The sequence below is a fragment of the Alligator mississippiensis genome, chromosome 5, assembly GCF_030867095.1.
Source record: "Alligator mississippiensis isolate rAllMis1 chromosome 5, rAllMis1, whole genome shotgun sequence".
Classification (NCBI taxonomy): domain Eukaryota; kingdom Metazoa; phylum Chordata; order Crocodylia; family Alligatoridae; genus Alligator; species Alligator mississippiensis.
In genome coordinates this window covers 1,008,835-1,027,192 of record NC_081828.1, presented here as the reverse complement: position 1 = coordinate 1,027,192, position 18,358 = coordinate 1,008,835, and the positions used below count along the sequence as shown (strand labels likewise).

The window sequence follows — 18,358 nt, the reverse complement described above, 5'->3', positions numbered from 1 at the left end:
TCGGCCCCAGCGCCACCGTCCACACCGGGGTTTTGGCACGGAGCGAGACAGGCAGAGGATGGCGAAGGAAGGAGCAAAGGCACCAAGGGGGGAAGAGACAGCTCCTTCCCACAGCCAGCCCGCCCATGCCCCGGGAGCAGTGGGGGGGTGCACATGGCCACGGAAGTGGCTCATCTCCCTTGGCTTGTCACCAAGAGCCGGGCCCCGGGATTGCACTGTGCGCCAGGCCCAGGACTGACCGGTATCACAGGAGGTGGCTAAGGGCTGACGCAGCCGTAGCCATGATGCACGAGGCAAGGACGAGCACCGGCAGGGCCTAGAGAGCCCCGCTGTCCCAGAAGGGCACGCGCCTGGGGAGTTTTCTGATAACAAACGGTCGGACGGGGACGTGAGCCCGGGGCTGAGGCATCTACGTCCAGAACGGGCTTCTCCAACCTCAAAGCCTGAAGACTTCCAGGGCCCCTCGAGGCTTTCCACACGCTTTCCTTGGCGGCCTGTGGCCGGAAGGAGCCCGCGCCCTGCTCTGGGCACAGAGAGGTGCCCGGCGCTGGCCGTTTCCCTGCTCTGCTCCCGTGCCAGCCTGGAGGATGCCGGCTCAGCGCCACGGGCAGCGTGCACGGGAGCTGTGTGTGGACGTGCCCCCGGGGAAGCCGTGGATCAATTCTCCCCTTCCTCGTGCCCAGCTCTCAGCGCAGGCCCTTTGGCGCGGGGTACGAGGCTCCCAACCCCTGCATCTGCACTTCAAACAGAGGGAGACCCCCGTGCGCACGCCCCCGAGCCGGCGTGCGCTGCTCCTCTGTGGCGAGCCCGTTCGCCTAAAAATAACAAGTGCTTTGCAGCGTGAGCACATGCGCCCCTGCTCCCTGCCGTCGGCATGGCAACGGGAAACTATTCTGCCGGCCCCGCGCTCGCTGCTGCACGACTTCAGCAGGAGCAAACCGAGATGGCCGGCGCCTCCCGGCGTGGAGCCCGTGGGCCCGGTCGGCGCTCAGCGTGCGCTCGCGCCTCGCGGGGGGCAAGTGGGAACCTCTGCCGGAAGGGACCACAGCGCAACCCTGCCCCCAGCTCCTGCTCTTGGCCCCGGGGTGGGCCGGGGGCACTGCGTCGATACCTGCAGCGCGTCTGATCTCAGCAGCTCCGTGTTATTGGATGGGGGACAAGCCAGCGGTGACGGCAAGGAGACCGCCCCCACGTACCTGGCTGGGGACGCTGCAGGCAGCAGCGGGGCAATGGCAGCTGTGCTATTTACTGGGGCTTCTGCACCGCACGGCACAGGACGGCACGGCTTCTGGCGTCCCCTCGGGCAGTGTGGGCTGACGTGCCCCTGTGCACGTGGGCACGCAGGGCCGGGGCGGGTGACATGCATGTGCGTACGTGGGGGATGGAGGCAGCAAAGCCAGGTGTGCTCCAGCGGCTCTGCAGACCCCCAACCCCTGCCGCACGGCGTCTCCCCATCACGCCGCCAGCCTCCCCGGGGCCACAGGGATATTCTGCCCGCTGCCCGGCGTCCCAGGGCCAGCACTGGGGACATCCATTTCCAGGGTCGAGGAGAAGGTTGCTCATGCCCCAAGCTGTGCCCGTGGCCCTGTCCTGCCCCGCGCGCCATCCCCAGCAGAGAGCGGCTCCCCGTACCCTGGACTTCTCCTCCAGCCTGGTCATCATGACTATGGTCGCCGTCCTCTGCTCCCACACCATCCGCCAGAAGTCGCTGAGGGTCTCCGGCAGGGGCCCCTGCGTGGCGATGTAGGCGTTCTGCTTCCGGTACCCGTCGATGTAGTTGGCGTTGATGTAGTCGCTGCCGGGCACCCCTGTGCACACAAAGGGCCGAGGTGTCAGGCCGGGCCGGGCTGCAGGGCTTGGGGGGCAGGGGGTTGGCGTGATCGAGGTGCTCCTGACACCCCCTGCCTCTCCTGGAGCCCGTGAGATGCCGCCCAACCCATCCCAGGAGCCCAGGGAAGGTCGGGGACCACGCGCAAACGGGAAGGGGTCTCTGGTAACCGACAGGCTGCCGTGACAATCGGGCAGCACGAAAGCCCCGCACAGCTGCTGCCGTGCACACACAGAGGGGTTCCCAGGCAGGAATACGAAGGAGCTCGCATTGCCCCAAGCAACAGCTTGCAATAATTGTCTTAAATGCAACGGCTATTAGCTCTGGCCTCGGCGCAGCTCGAGCGTCTGCAATGGCTTCATTAGCTTTGTGCTGGCTTGGGGGCACCCCGTCTGCATCCCCCGGCCCGTTCCCGACGGAGGCAACCTCTTGCACTCCCGTGCTGTGAAAAGCGCTGTCCTTGCACACCGGCCCCCTTTCAACCCCTCCACGCACCCCGGTGCCTGCAGCCCCTGCCTGCAACCCCACCTGTGCGTCCCCCCAGGGAAGAGCCCGTGAGATGCAGACACACGCAGCTCTGCATCAGGGCAGCCAAGGCAGGAAGGATCCGACCGGGGCTGGGTTCACAGCACTGCTCAGCAGAGGCGGCTGTGGCCCTGCCTGTGCCCCCAGGGAGCAGGATCGGGACCCCCAAAGCTCACAGATCTCTTCCCCGTCCCGCGTCTCAGCAGGTTTCCCGCAGCCCGAGGAAGCGAAGCCTGGGCAGCGGTGGGGGGGTGGCACCCTGGCCGTGACACGGCCCCGAGCCTGGAGGCCGATCAGCTGGAGCCGGCTTCCCGGCAGAGAACAAGGCTCCGCTCCAGGGAGGCTCGCGCCATGGCGGGCGGAGGGATCTGGCAGGCACTTTGGGGACCCTGCTGCCAGGTACGGAAACCGAGTCACTGCGAGCGCTGTAGCGCGGGAGGTGCTGAAATCAGCATCCAGCTGCAGGTGGAGTTGGGGAGAAGAGAGGCAGGAGATGCCTTCACGTGGTTCCCATGCCTTCCCCTGCCAGCCTGGCCGTGCCTCTGGGGGCCGAGCGGCCCGTTTGTCTCAGACAGGCGGCTCCATCCCAGCGTAGCGCTGGCCTCCCTGTCCAACGGGGCCGCCCGTCATCAGCTGCAACGTGCCCTGCGTCCCGGGAGCGGGCGGCACTTCTACGCGTGCCCCAGACTGGCGTGGGTGGGCGTCTGCACGAGACTCGGATGCTGGTGCTGGAGCAACAGCCCACGCCATATGCCAGGGACCAGCAGGCAGACGCCAGCACAGACTGAACAGATTGCAGCTGCCTGCGCACGGCGCTGCACGCTGCAAACAGGGCAGCCCAGGGCCCAACGCCTCGGTGGCTGTGGCTGGGGGCGCCCGCGAGCTGCTGCCCCTCGCATCCCGCTGCGCCGCGTGGGGTGCAAAGGCCAAGGAAGGACCCACAGGGCCGGGAGGGACGTGCCTGGGAGCTGCCAACTTGCTCATGGCGAGGGCTGGAAGCCAGCGAGGCTGCACAGCAGGGGAGGGCAGGGAGCAGCGCGCCCGGGGGCCTCATTTTTGGATCCCTCCCGCTCCCGCCCGGGGCATCGCAGCTGGAGGCTCCCCGTCGAAGCACCTGCAGGGATGGGCATGGGGGAGGCACCGCCCTGGCGCCCTCTCTTACCGTCGATGGAGGTCAGGATGACGCGCGAGTGGTCGTAGGCGATCACGTTGGCATAGCGGTTTTTGGGCTTGTTCACTTCCAGGTTGGAGTTCTCCCAGGTGAACTGCTGCCCGGGGTCGATGGACTGCGGAGAGAGGGAGGAGAGCGGTTACTGCACCCCGCGGCACGGCGCCAGGACGAGATGAGCTTTAGTGGCCCTTCCCAGCACCCCCGCCCGGCCCAGACATGCTCTGCTCGGGCTCGCAGGGGCCCAGGGCAGCGAGGACACCCAGGCTCCTGCAAGGACGGGATGCCAGAGCCTGGCAGCGAGACCCACCAGCCACTGCCAGGGCAGGAGCAGGGCGCCTGGCTTTGCTTCTTGCTCAGCCCGTGCGCAGCTGGCTTGCGGAGCTGCTCCTCGCGCTGCCCCGGCGCCCTCCAACCCTCGCCGTGCACGCGGCACGCAGCGCTCCTACCCCGCACGCCCCGGGGGCGCGAGGCGCTGGCGGGCCCAGAGGCCCGGGCTGGTGGGATTTCACGGGGAGGTGGCGACCTCACAGCGAGGCTAATGGGCGGTTTGGGGAGCCGAGTGTAAATAGATGTTTCCGACGGGAACCCTGTAATCTTCTATTATCAGCGTAACAAGCAGCAGCGGGAGCGCACGGCGGCCTGGAGCAGGGGCAGACGGAGACCTAAGGCTCCGGGCTGGCTTTGCAGCGGGGCTGCTCCTCTCCCAGCACGGCCCTCTGCCCCGCTCCCCTCGCGCTGTCTTGGGGCAGGGGCGCAGGCCGGAGGGATGTGATGACAAAGCCGTGGGCTGCGAGGAAGGGCTGCAGGGATGCATGCACAGGGAAGGCAACAGGGGTTTACCTGGGCAGCACTGCCGGCCCTGCTACGGGTGCATCGACACGGCAGCACAGAGCCCTCCCCGAGCTCATGTGGCTGCGGGCCCCGTTTCTGGGGTAGTTTTGCTGCCTGTGGCCTGGGCGGCTGCAGCTGGACAGACCCTGCCGGCTACGACCGTGGGGCAGCAAGGCCGGCGTCCCTGTCGGACGGCGACCCTCAACCCATCGCGCCGCGCAGTGGGCCCATGGTTGGGGGAGCCTGACCGGGACGCAGGAAAGGAAACCTCCAGGCAGCGCCGGGGAGGCCAAGACCCAGCTCCGGCGCCGCTGCGTCCAGGTAACTGCCGTGACGTGCAGCGAGGCCGCGCAGGCAGGGGCTAATCACCAGCACCCCAGAGGAGGGCAAACAGGTGAGAAAGGCAGGAGTAAAGGAGCACCTGGGTGTGAAGAAGCTCTAATTAAATCCTCCTGCAAATTAGCAGCTCATTTAGAAGTAAAATGATTTAATTGGAGCAGCGGTGATGAATTAATGCGCACCTGTTCCCCCCTTTAAGGCAAGCAAATGAGTAAATAAACGTGAGGCCGAGGGCAGCTTGGCAGACGGAGCTGGTGGAGCACGCAGCGCTCGCAGGGACCGAGCCAGCAGGAGCTGAAGCCCACCCAGCGCGCTGCGCGGCACACGGTCGGGGGGATGCCCCAGCCCAGGCCATCGAGGGGACCGACACGGGGTAACGCCATGCTCCTGCCCAGTCACGGCTGCCTGGAGAGGTGCAGATCCCTCTCTGTCACGGAGCCGCTTCACGTGCCAGCGCCGTGCACGGACCACGGGCAAAGTGAGGGGACAGCGGAGGGGCTGGGGCTGTGCCATGCACCTGGCAGCGTGGGAGGACCCGGCTCACTCTTCTGCCCGGCCCTTTGCTGGGCCAGCGGAGCCCGGCAGGGTCTGGTCTGATCCACTGCTTGCTCGACACAGGCCTGAGCAGCTCCTCGGGCACGTCAAGGCTTTCCAGCCCCTGGGAATCACCCACATTAGCACGGCCATTGAGCGCTGTTAATCCAGCCGGCGTCTCAGGCTGGGAGATAATGTGCTCTGGGATCGATCACCGCCTGCTCTCATCACACGGCTGCCCTCCCTGCGAGGCCATCGGTGCACCGGGCAGGACCCGCGCAGGGTCCATCACACGGTAGCAGCAAGGCCCAGGCCAGGGCAGAGCAGGCGGCAGGGCTCTGCTGCGGCACCCAGCCTGCCGGCTTTGGCCAGCCCAGACTGGACACGTCTGTGCACAGCCGAGTGCCCCAGACACGCGCGCGCCACCATCCCCCCAGATTCGTGCACCCCCGGTGCAACGCTCCAGAACAGCGGGGACTGGCTCTATCCCTGCCGCGGGGCACCTGAGCCTGCCCTGCAGGTCAAAGGGACCCCAGGGTGGCCCGCGGCAGCTCTCCATCCTGCACCCCCATCCCTGCACGGCTGGGCCTGTAATCCGGGTAGGCGACAGCCCGGAGCCTGAGTCTGCCAATCCCACTGAGAACGGTGTTTGGCTTGTGGACATGTGCTAACGAGGGCAGCTGCACCCGACCCCCAGGCCTCTGGCTCCAGCTAATTGGGAGGGCCTGACCCCAGCACGCGTGGGCAGGAGAGAGGTGCAGCCAGTGGCCCCTCGCCGGAGGGCTGGGCACTGCTCTTCCCTGCAGTGCCGGGAGGAGCCGAGGGAGGGAGCTCAAACACAGCCGCAGCAGGCGAGAGGCAGCGGATAAATCACTGCCAGGCCGAGCGGATTGAATTCCATCAAACCTGGGCTGTAAATGCACTTTGAATCTCACTGTAGGCTAAGGGAGAAACACTCCTGCAACATGGCCACCTCGTCCCCACCTGCCTGTCTGCTGCAGTGAAGGGACATGGGGACCAGCGCCTGATGCCCCGGGGCAGCCAGCCCCCAGGGTGCAGGGGCTTGGGGAGAGAGCAGCAGCCTGGCACAGGGCTCAGAGCTGCTCTCTGCCCCGAGCGCGGCCAGCCCACAGGTTGCGCCCTGTAGCGCTCATCCCTGCGGGTCCCTGCCTTGCCCTGGAGCCGAGGCCGGCCAGGAGCTGTGCATCCATTACCGCGCTAACGTGACCAGTGCAAGAGCCAGCCTGATGACTCCAGGGAGTCGGCTGCCGTGGCTAAAGAGCTGTTAAATATCTGCACTGCGTCCTGCTGTGGCACCCCCAGATGGCACGCCATGTACGAAATGGCCCCCGCAGCCCATGGAGAGGCTTTAGGCCGTGAAAACACTTGGCATGCGGCTCTTGCTGAAGTTAACCAGACAGTACATGGGCTCGGGGCGGTCTACAACCCACGTGCGTCTTGCTGTGGACCCCCTCGTGCGCTGCCCTCCTGCAGCTAGACAGGAGGGGCTCGGCTCTGCCAGCACCGTCCTCGGTCGCGCAGGCCTGGGGCGGTTGGTGGAGTGGAGAAGCCAGGACAGGGGCTACTGCAGTGCATGCCCCGAGCTGTGCAGCCATCTCTCAGGGGGCTGCACCGTGCTGCCTGCCTTCCTCATCTCTGCAGAACGTCCCCACGCGCCTGATTCAAACCAGCAAGGCTTCCCCGTCCTGCCCCCCACACCGAGGGGACAGCTAGTGGAGCCAAGCTCTGGTGCGGGCACGAACCGAACGGGACGAGACCAAGGGCACCTGGCGCAGGTCTTGCCCAGGGTTTTCTGAGCTGAGGCCTCCCGGGCTGGAAGACAGCTGCACCGAGCCCCTGTCCCCTTGCCGCTGACGACGACGTGACTTTCTGCTTTCCAGCCCCCACGCTCCGTCCCGCTTGTGTTCAGTGATTCACCCAGATCCGGAGCCAAGCACGGTGGGCGGCAGGGAAAGAACGACACCACCACCGGCAGCTCAGATGGGCAGCGTCACCGGCCAGCTTGCTCCGCCAGCCTGGATGCTCTCCGGAGGGGGAAGCGAGGAGAGTGCCCCGTGCAACGCACTTCGTGCCACCTCCCGAGATGGGGCAGAGGCCCAGTGCTGAGCTGCAGGCTTTGCGCAAGGGAGGCTGCATGGAACAGCAGCAGCCCCCGGACAGCCTTCAGCCACGACCGAGCCGGCTTGAGGCAGGGCTTGGTTTCAACCAAGGGGCATCAGGCCGGAAGGTGTGAGCACGGGCACCAATGCTGCAGGCGGGTGTGCACCCCCACTGCACGGGGACTACCCCTCACACACGTGCAAGCTCACAGTGTGCCCAGAGGGAACACCCCATGTGCCCAACGACAGCTAACCCACCCACTCAGTTATCCCGTCCTGCGTCCTCCACCCATGCTGCACCTTCCCGGCTGGCTGGAGCGTGGCCCTCGCCTCCAGCAAGACGGCTCCCTCTTTCCCAGCATGTACAGTCTCACCTTGCAGGTAGATGTCCCGGTCACACCCCATAAATCCAGGGAGCTCTGCTGCAGCAAAGGGAGCCCATCGGCACAAACAGGTAACAATAGACGTGGCGGTGCCGATGCACGCAGAGGATGCTTCCCCAGTTTATTCCCTCTCAATGCTTGCAGGGGCTTTATTCATGATTTAAGGCCCATGCAGCTGGAGTGGGTCCTGGAGGGGCTGCTTGGCAGCGCAGACAAACATTTATCCTGGCACGGCAGCTCTAACGGCTGTGCGGGAACGTCCCCCAGCAGCGCCATCCCTCAAACCCATCATCCAGCTTGGAAAGAGGAGCACACAACACGGCGGGGACGGACACAGCCAGAACCTGATGCTCGTACACCCCCGGTTTGGCAAGCTCTCCTCCCTGGAACGGGGTGGGGCTGGCGCTCCGGGCAGGGGCAGGAGGCATCGGGCAATGCTGCGTGCATGCAGGATGGGGGACATCGGCCATGATCTGTGCTCGGGAGTGGGCAGGACTGAAATAACCTAACAGGGTTTGTGGGAAAAGGGGTGCAGGGCCTTGAGAGCGGACGGCAGTCTTCAGGCCAGGGCTGGGGGTGCTGGCAATGCCCTTTGTATGGGAACCCTGGCTAGGACAGGAGGGCCTGTGGGTCAGGACCCAGGGGCAGTGTGGGGAAAGCGTGCACGTGGGGCACCCCAGGACGTCCGAGTCAGCCTGGCCATCAGTGACTGCTCCACAGTGCAACGCGTGGTGCCAGCCCGCTCCCTGAGCACGCATGGCTCGTGTATGTCACCATGGGATGGCCGCGGTATGGTAGGGCTAGCAAGCAGGCTCCTTCCCGCTATGCACTGCTTCCACCGTGCCAGGGCAGGTCCTGGGACTGAGAGACCCATCTGGAGAGCTGGCAGGCCCCGCATGGCCTCCCCGGGGGCACTGGGAGCGCGTCTAGCAGATGAGGCACCACTAGGCCCTCCAGTCTGTCCCCCCACGGGTTCTGCCTGGCACAGTGCCGACACTGGCTAGTCCCCCCGCTTTCTGGGCGGCTCGTTCCCGGGCTCACCTCGTACTCCTGCGAGAACTTCAGTCCGTCGTTGGCCTTGAGCCGGTCAATGTTGTCGGCCAGGTCGGTCACGGGGATGGGCGGGTGGTCGCGCATGCCTGCCGGGTGGAACAGAGCGGGAGGGGACACGGTTACCGCCCGGCACACGGGGAGAGCCACGCTCAACAGCAGCATGTGCACAGCAAACCAGAGACGCGGGCGCGGAGGACGGTACGTGGACACGCGTGACGATGTGAAGCGCCGGGCGGGATGGATGGGAGGTCGGCGAGCTCACACGGCATGCGGCACGCACTCTGAGCACACGGGGCAGTGGACAGAAAAGAAAAGTGATGTGCAGAAATGTTCATGGCCGGGTGAGCATGCCGGGCATTACAGCAACCGGGCACGTGGGGCAGGGCCTATGCACTCGCGTGGCTGGCACGGGGCCTCGAGGCCCTGAGAGAGGGGGAGCCCCGTCGTGCCGACAGGCCGAGCAAACCTCCGCGCTCTCCCAGGGGCTCCTGCCCAGGCTGGAGTTGAACACACTGGCTTCCAGGGGCTCTCCCCGGCCCGTTGCTACCTCCTAAGGCGGTGCTTCTCAGCCCGGGTGCTACAGCACCCTGCCAGGCTTCGAGATCCCGTCGGGGTGCCGCACCATGTTGCGTGGCTAGGTGGGCAAGAGGAACCCAGAGATTTCAACAGAAACCCACAGCCATGGTCTTCCCGAGGTCTTTGCAACAGAAAAAACAGCTTTACTATTTTTCTGTAGGCAAAAGACACGTGAAAACTAAGAGCCTGGAGCCTGAGGAGGTTGAGAACCACTGCTCTAAGGATTCCCAGACCCCGAGGAAGCGTCCTTTTTGGGGTAAAGTCCTGGGCCCTTTACCGCAGGAGGCTGCAAGAGCAAACCAAGCACGGTGCCGGGCCCTGCAGAGCTGCGAGCCCGGGGCCCAGCACCTGGGCGGAGGAGGGAGCCTGCGCACGTGGCAAGGGCTGGGGCCTCTTGCCCCGCCACCCACACCTGGGGCGTCACCGCTGAGCTCACTGCTCAGGCAGGGGTGAGTCGGGGTGCAGCCAGGCATCCCACGGAGAGAAACCCCCACCACTCCCTACAGCACCAGAGCAAGTGGCCTGGAGCCTGCTGGGAGGTTTGTACATGCCTGGCATGTGCCCGGTCCCGGGGAAGAGCCGGGGGAGCAGCCCCCTGCACAAGACCCCCCAGGACAGACGGTGAGGCGCTCACGGGCAGCAGCGAGAGCAGAGGGAGCCCCGCTGCAGCCTCTGGGGCGCACGGCCCAGGCCCCAGCGGTCCCTTCGCCCCGTGGCGGGAGCGGGGACGGGGAACCAGCTGGAGAGTGGCTGCAAAGTGGCTCGTCTGAACCGCAGCCCACGCAGGCTCCCAGCCGCGTGGCTCTCCCAGAAACCCCGCGTGGGCAATCGCGGTTATTAATAGGCCCGTGCTGCTGATTCACACCAGGGAGGCAGGCTGGAGCCGGGCCAGGAGCCGCCGTGCGCGGCACAGATGGCGCTGACGGGCGGCCCAGGCGGCAGAGCTGCTGCCACTCCGGGCCCGGGCGCTCTGTGCGGCGGTGACAAGTCCCTGGGCGATGACGCGGGAGCGTCCCCGTGCGCTACTGCTACCGGAGGCAGGGCAGTGCTCCCAGCGCCGGCACCCAAGGGAGCCGGGGGCTGCGCAGAGCCTGGCGCGCTCGCACGTCACACTGCTCCCTCTGCTGAGCTCCAGGGCAGGACCGGCTCGCGCGTGGAGGGGCGGGGGGCTCTGCCCCCTCACCCGGGCACCGTTGAGGGTCTCCTCACTCAGCGTCTATGGCAGAGACTGCCGACCACGCTGCAAGAGAGGCACGGACCGGAGCGCGCTCGTCCCTGGGCACACCCCCTGCTCCCAGCTGTGCCAGAGCACCCTCCTGCACTGCCCTGCGCCCGGGCTCTTGACCCGATAGCCAGACAAAGTCCCTTTGCAGCTCGCGGGCTGAAAGGAGAGTGTGTTCAACCCCTGGGCCCCGGTGCGCCCTCCCGCGCGTCTCCTCGGGCTCCTCTGGGGCTGTCCCGCCCCGCGCCCGAGATGAGCTTCGCCGCGGCACCAACGCGCCTGGCTCGGCCGGGCCCGGCGGCCGAGGGCAGGGCCTCCCTGCGTGCAGCGGCGAAGGGAAGTGCCGTCAGGTCGGGAGCGAGCCGGACGCCCGGCAGGGTCCCCCCGCGCCGACGTGCTGTAGTGCCGTGCAAGCCGCCCCAGAACGAGGGCCGCGCAGGGCCCATGACCGGCGCGAGAGAGCGGCCCCCGCGCCTGCCGCACGTGAAGGTGACCTTCATGACATCGAGACGGAATGGACTGAGACGAGGGGACGGGGAGGGGGACAGAGAGAAAAGCAAAAGGTGTTGAGATAAATACAGGAGGAGCGGAAACTAACTTGAGATATTCGGGCAACTGGGGACACTGGAACCTGCAAAGAAAAAAAAAAACGGGGCAAGAACAGAAACCCATTAGCTGTTAGACATCATTGCAGAGGTTCAGAGATGGAGAGACAGAGAGATGAGGACGCAGGGGAAAGAGCGGGGTCTGCCGCAGGGCAGGGAGGGGGTCCAGCCCCTTCTGCGCCAGGCTCAGCCTGGCCCGAGCCTGAGACACGGCTGCTCCGGCTGGCGCAGAAACGGAGACGCTGCTACAAGCTGGGGCCGGATGGACCGTCTGCCCACAGCCCCAACCTCCAAAGAGACCCCTGATCCCCGGCTCTGCGGCCCCGGGGGCAGGGAGGGGACGTGCTGGGACAGAAACACCTCTCCCTCGGCCTAGGGAAGGTGGCACACGCTCGCAGCTGCCCTGGCAGGCCCATGCCTTGCGGCTCCTGCCTGGTCGGGTCCCAGCAGCTGGCAGGGCTCGGTGCCGGGGGCATTGCCCTCCCGTAGCCTAACGCCGCCCGAGACACTGCTCTGCCACTGATTCTCCACAGCTCAGCAACACGGGACATGGGTACAGAGAGGCCGACAATCTGCGAAACCACCTGCATCTGAAGTAGGAACCATTAAAGCGATGTGGCTTAATATTTAATAATGGTAGTTCAATTAATTATGCATTAAACAAGGTTCTCCCTGCCTCTCTGCTCTCCGGCGGGCGCTATCAGCTCCTGGACCATGCAAACTTGGCTGCCAGCATCTCTGGTGCGTGATGCCCAGCCATCTCGGCACCGTGCTGGCCTGGCATGGCAGGGCTGTGACCGGAGCTAAGGCACTGGGTACCCCCGGCTCGCTGGGCCTGGGGGCTTCCGCGCCCCTTCATCCATCCGTGCAGGCTCGCTGGCCAGGCAAACGCTCTTGTCTAGCCCTGGGGCTTCCCATCTGAGCTGTCGAGCCTCATTAGCAGCACCACGAGCGAGAGGAACTGGCCCGGTCATTGCTGACTGCAGCCTGCACTGCTCCCACCTCCGCGTGCATTCGGGCACCCGCGTGCTGGGGGCCTACAGGGAGAGCGGCTGCGGGGCCGGGAGCCTGCCTGGCTGCCCTGGGCTAGACGAGCTACGTGGACCCGGCGGCCAGGGCTGCTGTGTGCATGTGGAGGGGGCAGGGGCAGGGTGGGCACAGGGGTTGGAAAGCAGGAGCCCGGGGCACAGGCAGCCCACAGACACCTGCATTTAGTCATCCCCGCCGCCCCGGAGCTGCCTGGCCTGCTGCTGCTCCTCCTGCTACCTCCGGCCAGCACGGCACCCCGGTGCCTGGCACGGCCCTGGCTGCAGGCTCTCGTCTCCCCCAAGCCAAGGGCTCGCTGAGAGGGAAGAGAGCCGCTTAAGGCTGCTGCAAACTATCTGCCTCGTCGCCTGTCCTGGGGAAGCCACCGCCCGTGACCGACTGCAGAGCGGCTGCTGTGTCCTGCAGCACACACCTGTGGTCAGACCCCTCTCGGAGCTCCCCCGGGCCTGGCCCGACCCCCCTAGACGCACCCCTCCTCCCGACCCTGTGCAGCGCCCGGGGCTGGAGAGGCCAGGGAGCGGGGTGACAAGCTGTGGCTGCTGGAGACTTCCCTCCCAGGCACAGCAGGCTCCAGCAGGAACCGCTGCCTTCAAAAGCCTGTGCTGAGACAAAAGCTTCTACCAGGAGCAGCAGGGGAAGAGGAAAGTAGGTTACAGATGAGGGGACGTCACCAGGCAGGAGAGAGCCACGCGTGCCCTCTGCGAGAGCTCGCTGCCCTGCCACCGAGACCGCCGGAGCCCCCCGGGCTGAGGCTATCCAGAAAGGACCCGACCTGGGCAAGGCGGTCTCCAAGCACCCTACCAGCAGCTGTGGCACGCTCAGCGCCAGCAGAGACGCCGCCCCACAAAGCCACGGCACGAGACTGCTCTGCAATGGACAGAGCCGGGGCCTCGGCTGGCTGAGGCCGCATCTGCACAGGGCAGCGCAGGGACGCGCTACAGCAAGGCGTCGCGGGCAGCACTCAGCAGCTGGTGAAGACCACCGCGTGCATGCACGGCCTCCACCAGCACCTGCCCTGTGCAGCAGCCTGGCTGGAGGGTCTGGGGTCTCATCCGGCTGCCCCTTCCCCTGCACAGCCGGGCCTGAGAGCAGGCAGAAGCATCCTCCCCTGCCCCAAGACTCCTAGCATGGGGCCAGCGTCCAGCTGGTTTGCTCTCCCCGTGCAACCCCCTCCCTGGACGGACCCTCTTCCTGACCTGCGATGTCTGCAGACACGTCAGGTGGGGGACAAGTCTTACCAGCTGGAAGGGGAGAGGCCTGACACGCGCAACGCGCTGGGAGCCCATGCTTTGGGCCTCTCCGGGCACCACGTGCCAGTGGTAACGGAGCTGGGTGAGACGTGTGTTCAGATCAGGCAGCAGGGACTGGAGAGGCCCCAGGAACTCCAGGGAGGGCAGGGACTCCAGGAAGCCTGGAGCCAGCCCCCGGGTTTTGTGCCCGTGGCTGGGACGGTGCAGAGCCGGCAGGAGGAGACGAGGTCCACGTCCCCTCCGCGGTGCACTGGCTCGGAGAGGGCGCAGGAGGCGCCCAGGCAAGGGGCAGGGGCGCTGAAGGCAGCGTCCTACCTGGGGTCTGGTAATTGAGGCGTCTCATCTCCACCGGGTCGGAGGAGTGGGCCAGCAGGGAGTCCTTGAGGCCGATCGAGTGCTCGTCCTTGGAGGAGGGGGAGTGAGCCCTTTTCCTGGGGAAGGAAAACGCAGGGTAAGAGGCAGCCCAGGGGCTGCAGCCGGCCCAGGCCATGGGGCAGACACAGCAGCGCGGCCGGCACCAGGGCTGCACGTACACATGGATGTCTCCACCTACGGACAGGGCATGCAGGGAGGCTGCGACGTGGCCTGGCTTCCCCTCTGCCCTCACCAGTGGACGTCAGCCCCCAGGAGCCTGGGTGCTCGTGTGGCACTGGGGCAGCAGGCGAGGGCCATGCTGGAGGCCCCACGCAGACGAGACTCCAATGCCCACGTGTGGACTGACGGAGCCAGACTCCCAAATGCTGTTCCCAGCTCTGCCACTGCCTCTCTGTGGGGCCCTGGGCAAGGCACTTATACAACCATGCTGCAGGGTCCCCGGTTCTCCCCGCGCCCCCGCCCAGAAACGCCCCGGGGTGCAAGGAGGTGTCAGTCCGCACCCTCGCTGCGAGAGGAAAGCAAGACAGAAGCAAAACCTCGCTGCTCTCTACCCGCTCTCTAGGAACTATTTCCTGTCGTGGAAGGATCTACTCAAATTTTGCCTAAGTATTAAAAAAATATTTAAATGTCGAGCGCTGTAATATAATGGCGTAAAGGCTCTTCAGGGTGTGTTTTATTGAGCCATTAATACACGTCTTGAATGGCTGAAGGCACCCCAGGCGTGTATTAATGGAACAATAAAACACACTGTTGTCTCTTAATGCTATATTTATGCCTACAGCTATGCCACCTCCTCCGGCTCCGGTCCTGGCAGAAGTCACCAGCCGGGCAGGGCAGGCTCTTTGGTAACTGCCTGGGAGGCTGCTACAGGACGCGGGGCCTGGACCGGCAAGTCACGGGGCCTTGCTAAGGACATCTCCCACCTGGCTTACCACAGCCCAGAACCGTCCGGCGTGGCACCGGGGGTGCTGTGCTATAGGGAGAGGGGGCCGCTTCCCCAGTCGGTGCTGGGATGCAGGGCACTTGCGGGAGGTGGTCTCCTCTTGCTGCCTGGGCTGACACCACTGCCCAGCCGTGCCACGGGGAGCAGCAGGGGCAGCTCCTCTGAGTCGGGACGGACCCCGATACAGGGTGCAGTGCTACGGGGTGCAGCCTGGTGGAGAATCTGTCCGGAGCCCGGGTGCTGCCTGCATCAGAGGAGGCTGTCCCTGGCTCTCTGGGCAAAGGCTCACTTGCCTCTGCCTAAATTCACTGCCTGGCAGCGGGATCGGATACGCTTTGCTTTCCCAGATGGGCATCGTTCACGGCAGCCATGTCCTGCCCGCTGGCAGAGTGCTGGAGGCCTGGGTCAAGCGGGGGCTCGGCCAAGCAGAGGTACGAGTGCTTTGGTGCAAAGCCGTGCACACGACAGACAAATGCCACGAACCATTAGCAGGTTACTCAATTTTCTGGAGCGAGTGAAACTTGTACTCGCGCTGGGGGTCCCGGCCCACGTGCAGAGCCCTGGCTGTGGGCAGCTGCTCTGCACAACGGGACTGAAAGATGCTGGAAGTGCCCAGCAGCACGTAATCCCTTCCCTGCCCTGCCCTGCGTCACCCACACATCTCACAGGGCCTCTGCCGCCCTGAGACCAGAGGAGAAAGCTCAAAGGCTTGGAGCATTAATGGAGAGTGCGGGCCAAGCACTGCCTCTCTGGGCTCCCAGACACGACAGCGAGGTGAGCCGCGGGCAGCTGCACAGGTCCGTGGGCAGCGTGGCCTGGATCCTGCTGCAGACGGGAGCGGAAAGGTGTTTGCTCCCAGGTTGCAACCAGGGCCTCTGCGGCACCCGCGGCCCAGGCTCTCCCCAGGCCTGACTTTTACTGCCAGCCAGATACTGTGTTTTCATCCGTGGTTTCATTCGCAACACAAACACGCAGGGGAGGGAACCCCTCCGAAGAGGAGCCTTTGGATATGGCCTCGGCATGGGGGTCGCTGGGACACCCTCGGAGAGTGCCGTCCCCTCAGGCCAGGACAGCGGGCCCCCAGTGCTGAGCACGGGGCAGCCGGGATGGAGTCCACCTCCCTGCAGCGCTGAGCAGGCCACAGGCACCGAGATGAAACGGGGCCAGGCCAGGCCCATAACCCAGGGGTCCTTGTGCAGAGGGACTGGGTGGGACAGGTGGGTGCAGGCTCTGCGTCTGTGCGCTTGCCAGCAAACCCAGGGGTGTTGCAGCAAGCAGGGCCCCTCGCGCCCAGCCAGACCCAAGGTTTGCCCTGCGGAGCCTGAGGACAGGAGGCACCTTCGCAGACAGCATCGTTTGGAGTCAGCACCGTGGCCCCAGGCCTCACAGCAGCCCGGGGAAGCTGGGAGCAAACAGCACCGGCCACGGGAAGCCCCGGTCCATGTCGCACACTAATGGCCTTGGGTCCTCAGCCACGAGGCCCAGATTCTGGGGGACCGGGAGGCCAGAGATGCTCGTTTGAATCTGGAACGGGCTCCCAAGGCAGGTGGTGCTCTCCCTGACCTCGGGGGTCTTTAAGAGGAGGCTGGACGCGCACCTGGCTGGGGTCGTCCGACTCCAGCGCTCGCTCCTGCCCAGGCAGGGGGTCGGGCTCGATGATCTGCTGAGGTCCCTTCTGACCCTAGCATCTATGAATGTATGAATCCCCGGGGATGCATGCGTTTCTGGCCAAGTGAGGCGGGGAGGGCTCCCGAGGGGCAGCTGGCTGCCGGAGGGGTAGAGGTGCCGGTGCCAGTGCCTCTGGGAGAGCCGTGGGGCCGGGGTGTTGCTGCCTCCCTCCAGCTGCCGGGGTTTAAGGAGGGGAGCCGGTCTGAGCCCTCAGCCAAGCAGCAGGATAAAATTGATTCCTACCTTTCTTGTTTGCTAGGTCCAGAGCAGAGCAGAAACAGAAGAAAGGAGGTGATCAGTGACATGGAAAAGGACCCCCGCCCCGCGCACAGCCCTGCCCCCATCTCTGGGCAACAGCCCCCAGACCAACCGAGCCCCAGGGGAGTGGGGCCGTGCGGCGTGGCGATGCAGCACCATGCCACGGAGCTCGTGGCCCACGCCTGGCACTAGTGGGCTGCTCCCTTGCACGCAGCAGGGTGCCCGCAGCACCAAGTTGGTGGCCAGAGCTGCGAGGGGCACGAGGAGGTGGCAAGGAACGTCTGTGCTGTTATGGCCCTGCACGCCCCTGCCTGGCTCCCGGTGCTGGCTGCCCCCATGCGGGGACAGGCCAGGCTGCCCGGGAAACCTGGGTGCTGGACGCTGCCCTGGGGATTCGGACCCAAGCTGCCAGGCCTGAGCGCCGACCGACTCCTAAAGGGGCGCCAGGGCAGACATGGCTTCTCCTCGGCCCTGTAACAGAGCGGCTCTGCCCTGGGCGAGCTGCGCTAGCTGCCGCAGGCCCCCACCCCTCCCCTGCCGTGACAAACCAGCCCTTTCAGCTGCTCTGCTGCCCACCCACGCTGGGCCTGGGCCTGCCGCGTGGAGAGCCCGGGGGGGACCTGGCACTGGAGTTGCCCCCTGGTCCCTGGGGGCCTAGAGCCGACCGCGGGGCTGCCCAGGCCCGGGCAGGAACTCACCTTTTGAAGAGCAGGATGGCGATGACGATGATGATGATGAGGATGACGGCCAGGACCGGTCCCATCACCCACAGCATCTCAGGCTCATCCTGGTGCTTTGCCGAGGACACTTCCATCACGATCTCGTCCGAGTAGGGGCTGGCGGCGTACCTCTTCTGTAGGTGGGGAGGTGGGGGGGGGGCAGAGAAAAGCAAACACTCGTCGGGTGAGAGGAAGCCGCCAGGTCCCGGAGCATCCCTTCTGCACCCTGCCCCTCGCCTCGCGAGCAGCACCCGGGCACAGCCGGGCACAGGCCCAACCCGCCGCCTCTCCCCACGAAACGGAGCAGGCCGATTCAGAGCCGCTCGCCCTCCAGCAGAGCCAGCGCCCGCAGCACCCGGACGGAGCCGCCGGCTGGGACAGCCTCGCCGGCACCAGGCCTCTCAGCCCGCTGCAGGGCTGGCGGGGGGTGCTGCGTGGCTCACAGTACCTACCACGCCGGTATGAACCCAGCGCTGCAGCCGGGGAGCTCCCCTGCTAGGCGAGCTCATTAAGGAGTGGAAACCGTGGAGGATGCCTTCCCTCTCGGGTTGCCCGCCCTGGTGGAAAGTGCCTCGGCAAAGGGCTCTGGAGACCGTGGGTCTCTGCGAGCCGGCCCTGGCGGGAGAATCCAGGGAGCCGCTGGCGCGGGGATGCAAGCAGCACGGCACGATTAGCACAGCTGCAGAAAGAGCTGCTGCACCCGGCTCGTCACACCGCTGTTGCTAAGGCTTATGGCTCCGCGTTCTCCCTTTGCAGCTCAGCCTTGCTGGGTCAGAAGGGTTAAATACTGCGAAAAGAAATCCTTTCCACCTATTAGGGAGCGCAAAGCGGTAGAGCTCAGTGCTGCTGGCTCCTGGAGCGGCACCTGCTGCCCTGTGCTATGGAGCTGGCGATGCTCTGTTCTTGCAGCA

The 18,358-nt window shown here is 65.8% G+C and overlaps 1 protein-coding gene across 7 annotated transcripts in view; it reads right to left on the bottom strand.

Annotated features, from left to right (window-relative positions):
• PTPRF (protein tyrosine phosphatase receptor type F) overlaps positions 1-18,358 on the bottom strand; it is a 409,613-nt gene that overhangs the window by 12,220 nt on the left and 379,035 nt on the right. For all 7 annotated transcript variants that reach the window (XM_059727694.1, XM_059727699.1, XM_059727700.1 and 4 more), the window contains 5 exons: positions 17,427-17,581; positions 13,800-13,915; positions 8,773-8,870; positions 3,516-3,639; positions 1,633-1,808 (listed from right to left, as the gene is read on the bottom strand). In XM_059727694.1, the coding sequence (XP_059583677.1) occupies positions 1,633-1,808; positions 3,516-3,639; positions 8,773-8,870; positions 13,800-13,915; positions 17,427-17,581 (669 nt within the window). The remainder of the gene's footprint in view (positions 1-1,632; positions 1,809-3,515; positions 3,640-8,772; positions 8,871-13,799; positions 13,916-17,426; positions 17,582-18,358) is intronic.